General features: G+C 46.8%; 1 protein-coding gene across 1 annotated transcript; it reads right to left on the bottom strand.

The window, feature by feature from the left end:
- Window positions 1-453: 453 nt before the first annotated feature.
- On the bottom strand, window positions 454-3,875 carry LOC123775300 (PAX-interacting protein 1). Its single transcript, XM_045770333.2, has 2 exons — window positions 3,717-3,875; window positions 454-1,684 (listed from the first exon to the last, which is right to left on the bottom strand). Exons 1-2 carry the CDS (start codon window positions 3,835-3,837, stop codon window positions 1,071-1,073), a joined length of 735 nt encoding a protein of 244 aa, XP_045626289.2. The 5' UTR covers window positions 3,838-3,875; the 3' UTR covers window positions 454-1,070.
- Window positions 3,876-5,602: the final 1,727 nt, after the last annotated feature.

The raw sequence follows: 5,602 nt of genomic DNA, 5'->3' as shown, positions 1-5,602 counted from the left end.
TTTACTTGGGCGGAGTATGAGTATTTATGACTCGTATGGTCGCTTCAGTAGATTTTGCCCCATGTCGCCCCATGTCAGAGCCGGTCGGCCGAGCGGACAGCACGCTGGACTTGTAATCCTGTGGTCCTGGGTTCGATCCCAGGCGCCGACGAGAAACACTGGGCAGAGTTTCTTTCACCCTATGCCCCTGTTACCTAGCAGTAAAATAGGTACCTGGGTGTTAGTCAGTTGTCACGGGCTGCTTCCTGGGGGGTGGAGGCCTAGTCGAGGACCGGGCCGCGGGGACACTAAAAAGCCCCGAAATCATCTCAAGATAACCTCAACAATATATATATATATATATAATATATATATAATATATATATATAATATATATATAATCTTCAGGAGTCCCCTCCTCTTCTTATAAATCAAATCTTCTATTAGTTTTAAAGGAGCAAAATAAACATGTCATTTAAAATGCTTTTTATAGGCACATTGCTAATGTTATTGTTATTGCTGATTAGTTGGGTAACCAGGATACAATTTTTCATTAACCTAAATAAACCCGTTGGTTAAATCAGAGGACGTATGGATGACAACACAGTGACTGAGATTCGCGTGTATCAAGTATTTTGTTATAATCACCACAAAGAAATATCCACAAGTTCGATCCCACCATATAGCCACATTATATATTCACGGATTCATCAACTTCGTTATGAATTCATTGTGCATTATGCCATAATATTTTAATTTAGGTCCCTGCACTTACGTTGGTATATCAGATCTAAGATATAATGGTTCAGTTTCGAGTAGAGATTTTCTAGTAAGACAAGAGACACCATCAACACTACGGCGCGGGATAATTGACAGTGAACCGATTCCTCGACTCCGTGTCGAGCAGGAGTAGCAAGGAGACCTCCGTACACAGCCAGGTCGACTTCTGTCTTAGAGAGACAGGAGTAGGGAGAAGTAACCATTGACGAAACCTAAGAAATATTGTGGCGATTCGGTTACGTTTCCTGGAGTTAACTCCTTACACTCTTGCCTGTCCAGCAGCGCTAGACCCACAAGATGCCTTCAGCAGGTCAGCGGAGCGTGGCGGGGGCGAGGTAGTGGATGGTGGCGCGGCACACGGGGCAGCTGACGAGGGAGGCGGCACAGGGGCGGCAGGCCACCAGGTGGGCGCAGGGCACGAACACCGCGCCAATATCAGCGTCCATACACACTATACACTGCTGCCACGACCTCAGCTCATGCAGCCGCTGCAGCAGGCGAGTCTTCTCCTCCAGTAGTTGGCCAAGCTGTAGGCCGTCGTCGTTCCTTTCATGTTGTTGATAGTCGGCATGTCTACACATTTTCGCCTGCTGCTGCTGCTGCTCTTGCTGCTGCTGTTGCTCCTGCTGCTGCTGCTGCTGTTGCTGCTGCTGCTGCTCCTGCTGCTGCTGGTGATTTAGGTGGTGACCTTGCTGATGATGTGGTTGGCAACGAAGATACACCTGCTGCTGCTGCTGTGCCCACTGTTTCTCTTGGCACTGCTGTTGCTGTTCTAGCTGCTGATAGTGGTCTTGTATACGAAGTTTCGGAGGCAGACGCGGCTCCTGACACTGACTCGTCCCTTCCTGGTGCTCCACTGTGCTGGGTAACCCGCGCTTCACCGCCTCACGCCTCGGCCGACCCGCGCACATTCCTCTCACGGGATCTGTAAAGACCACACCTTCAGTCACACGGGATTAGCAGTAGTCACAGGTGATTAGCAATAGTCACAGGTGATTAGCAATAGTCACAGGTGATTAGCAATAGTCACAGGTGATTAGCAATAGTCACAGGTGATTAGCAATAGTCACAGGTGATTAGCAATAGTTACAGGTGATTATTTCAGCCCATGAGTGATTACTCGACTCATAGGCCTTTACATAAAGCAAAGGAAGCATCTATGGCTCTCCTGATGTATATAGTTTGCCTCTATGCGAGGAAATTTGTGAAGTAAGTCAACTTGATGTTAGGGAAAGAATATATACTATTTTCAAAAGATATCAAGAACAAACTGCCTTGTTGAGTTCAGGGCGACGCTAACTGCCTTGTTGAGTTCAGGGCGACGCTAACTGCCTTGTTGAGTTCAGGGCGACGCTAACTGCCTTGTTGAGTTCAGGGCGACGCTAACTGCCTTGTTGAGTTCAGGGCGACGCTAACTGCCTTGTTGAGTTCAGGGCGACGCTAACTGCCTTGTTGAGTTCAGGGCGACGCTAACTGCCTTGTTGAGTTCAGGGCGACGCTAACTGCCTTGTCGAGTTCAGGGCGACGCTAACTGCCTTGTCGAGTTCAGGGCGACGCTAACTGCCTTGTCGAGTTCAGGGCGACGCTAACTGCCTTGTCTAGTTCAGGGCGACGCTAACTGCCTTGTCTAGTTCAGGGCGACGCTAACTGCCTTGTCTAGTTCAGGGCGACGCTAACTGCCTTGTCTAGTTCAGGGCGACGCTAACTGCCTTGTCTAGTTCAGGGCGACGCTAACTGCCTTGTCTAGTTCAGGGCGACGCTAACTGCCTTGTCTAGTTCAGGGCGACGCTAACTGCCTTGTCTAGTTCAGGGCGACGCTAACTGCCTTGTCTAGTTCAGGGCGACGCTAACTGCCTTGTCTAGTTCAGGGTGACGCTAACTGCCTTGTTTAGTTCAAGACAGCTTATTCAGTTTTGCAAACCATCAGAAATGTAGTCAGGAATTTAAGCCCAACGGAAAGTAGCTGTTGTCACTGTATGTATGTACAGTACTGCTTGGTAGTGCGTGCTGCAGCAGTAGGAGCAGCAGCAGCAGCAGCAGTAGCAGCACCAGCACCAGCAGCACCAGCACCAGCAGCAACAGCAGCAGCAAGCAGCAATAACAACAACAACAACAACAACAGCAGCAACAGTAAAGTGTCCACACTACTCAACAAACGTCACGGCTCAACTAATATTACAAACAACATTCTAGTTAATAATATAACAAATAGTGAACATTTAGCATAATTAAGCGCATATGTTGATGACCAATGTGCATGTTCAACTCATCCTCTAAGCTAACTGGTCACATTTTTAACGGAATCGACTCATCCGTTTGAGATGTGACCTATTAGTAAAAATGAAAGCTATTGACGTATATTATGCAGTTGGTTGACGGCGTTCATATATTTCTCGTTATGCATAACAGTTGTAATTTTTAACTGAGTGGCGCATCCACAGAACGGCCTTTTCAATCTCCAACACAACTGATTATTATTTTTTAATGTAAAGAACACACTAGTCTTTTAACAGAGAAGAAATATCAGAGTTTAGCAGCTTACACTAATTTCCGGGTGACTGGTAGCTAATGAACCAACTCGTATACACTATTGGCCAGAATGTTCGGGTATAAGGAATTGGCTGTGGGTCAAACGACGCTGTCAATGTACATAACTGGGCAGTGTTTGTCCTCAACACTAAACCCTGACACTGTTAATTACAGCAGTCACTACCAGTACCAAGCTGGACAGTCTCTACCAGTACCAAGCTGGACAATCTGTACCGGTACCAAGCTGGACAGTCTCTACCAGTACCAAGCTGGACAGTCTCTACCAGTACCAAGCTGGACAATCTGTACCGGTACCAAGCTGGACAGCTGCCAAGCGCTCGTAACACCACCACACAAACTGCACTTGACACCAGGCACTCACCATAGATAGTGCCAAACATTAACTAGCCAACAATGGCACTAATTACCTGTACGGATCAGATAAACGCAGGTAAGACACTGCCAGGAGCGACCAGCGGACACATACCAGGGTTCCTGCCCAGCGGCCTCAGACACATAATGGAGACACGTACACACACACACACACATATATACGCGAACTCGTGTGATTCACGTCCATCACTCTTCAACAGCGACGCCGATAAGATAAGCTGAAATGTCTGGACATGAACGGTGGTTATCAGAGAGCGTTCAGACATGTTTGGGTGATAACGGCTAAGTTATCTTGGAACTGTCATTGGTGGTGTAATGCCTCCTTCCTGGTCTGATATACTGTATATATATATAATATATATATATATATATATATATATATATATATATATATATATATATATATATATATATATATATATATATGCCCCTTGTTTACGGTTGTTTGTGTGTTTGGCTTCTTACGTATAATTTGCTTATAAACAACTCGTAAACTTGCAAACACAAACACCTGGAGGACATCGTAATGCTTTAAGAAGACCTGGACAAGCTGAAGTAATGGTCCAACAAATCGTTGTTAGAGTTTAACCCAAGCAAATGTAATGTAATGAAGGTAGGTGTAGGGAGCAGGAGGCCAGATACAAGGTACCATTTAGGAGATGAAATTCTTCAATAGTCAGAAATACCTGGGGGTTCATATCACGCCAGACCTGTCCCCTGCAGCCCATATCAAGAGGATAACTTCAGCGGCATATGTCAGGTTGGCTAACATTAGAACGGCATTTAGAAACTTGTGTAATCATTCAGAACTTTGTATACTACATATGTCAGACCAATCCTGGAGTATGCAGCTCCAGCATGGAGTCCATATCTACGTAGAAGAGACCACGGGAATTAAACCTAACGTTGCTGGAAAACAGAAGAGTTAGAGGGGACATGATCACCACATTCAAGATTCTCAAGGGAATTGATAGGGTAGATAAAGACAGGCTATTTAACACAAGGGGCACACGCACTAGGGGACACAGGTGGAAACTGAGTGCCCAAATGAGCCATAGAGACGTTAGAAAGAACTTTTTTTGCGTCAGAGTGGTTGACAAATGGAATGCATTAGGCAGTGATGTGGTGGAGGCTGACTCCATACACAGTTTCAAGTGTAGATATGATAGAGCCCAGTAGGCTCAGGAACCTGTACACCTGTTGATTGACGGTTGAGAGGCGGGTACCAAAGAGCCAGAGCTCATCCCCCGCAAGCACAACTAGGTGAGTATAACTAAGCGAGTACACACACACCAGTGACTCCTGTGAAGCATGAAATTGTAGTTTGGTTTTCCATCGAGTTTTTCAATAGATATTTCAGGTGTTGGTCGCACACACAACGGAACGGCACCGTTGTCACAATGTTTTATCAGTAAACATAGTTACTGGAGCTATTAGCTAAAACTCAGCTACTGGAGGGCTACAGTCACTCCTTCCTCAGCTACTGGAGGGCTACAGTCACTCCTTCCTCAGCTACTGGAGGGCTACAGTCACTCCTTCCTCAGCTACTGGAGGGCTACAGTCACTCCTTCCTCAGCTACTGGAGGGCTACAGTCACTCCTTCCTCAGCTACTGGAGGGCTACAGTCACTCCTTCCTCAGCCACTGGAGGGGCTACAGTCACTCCTTCCTCAGCTACTGGAGGGCTACAGTCACTCCTTCCTCAGCTACTGGAGGGCTACAGTCACTCCTTCCTCAGCCACTGGAGGGGCTACAGTCACTCCTTCCTCAGCTACTGGAGGGCTACAGTCACTCCTTCCTCAGCTACTGGAGGGGCTACAGTCACTCCTCCCTCAGCTTCCCTGTCTCTCACCCTAACAGTCTCTCACCCTAACAGTCTCTCACCTTCCCTCTGTTCTGGTTTGGTTGTGTGTCTGACAACT

Source organism: Procambarus clarkii, chromosome 70 (assembly GCF_040958095.1).
Source record: "Procambarus clarkii isolate CNS0578487 chromosome 70, FALCON_Pclarkii_2.0, whole genome shotgun sequence".
NCBI classification, from domain to species: domain Eukaryota; kingdom Metazoa; phylum Arthropoda; class Malacostraca; order Decapoda; family Cambaridae; genus Procambarus; species Procambarus clarkii.
Note: the sequence above shows the minus strand (reverse complement) of the source record. Positions and strands in the feature narration are given on the sequence as shown.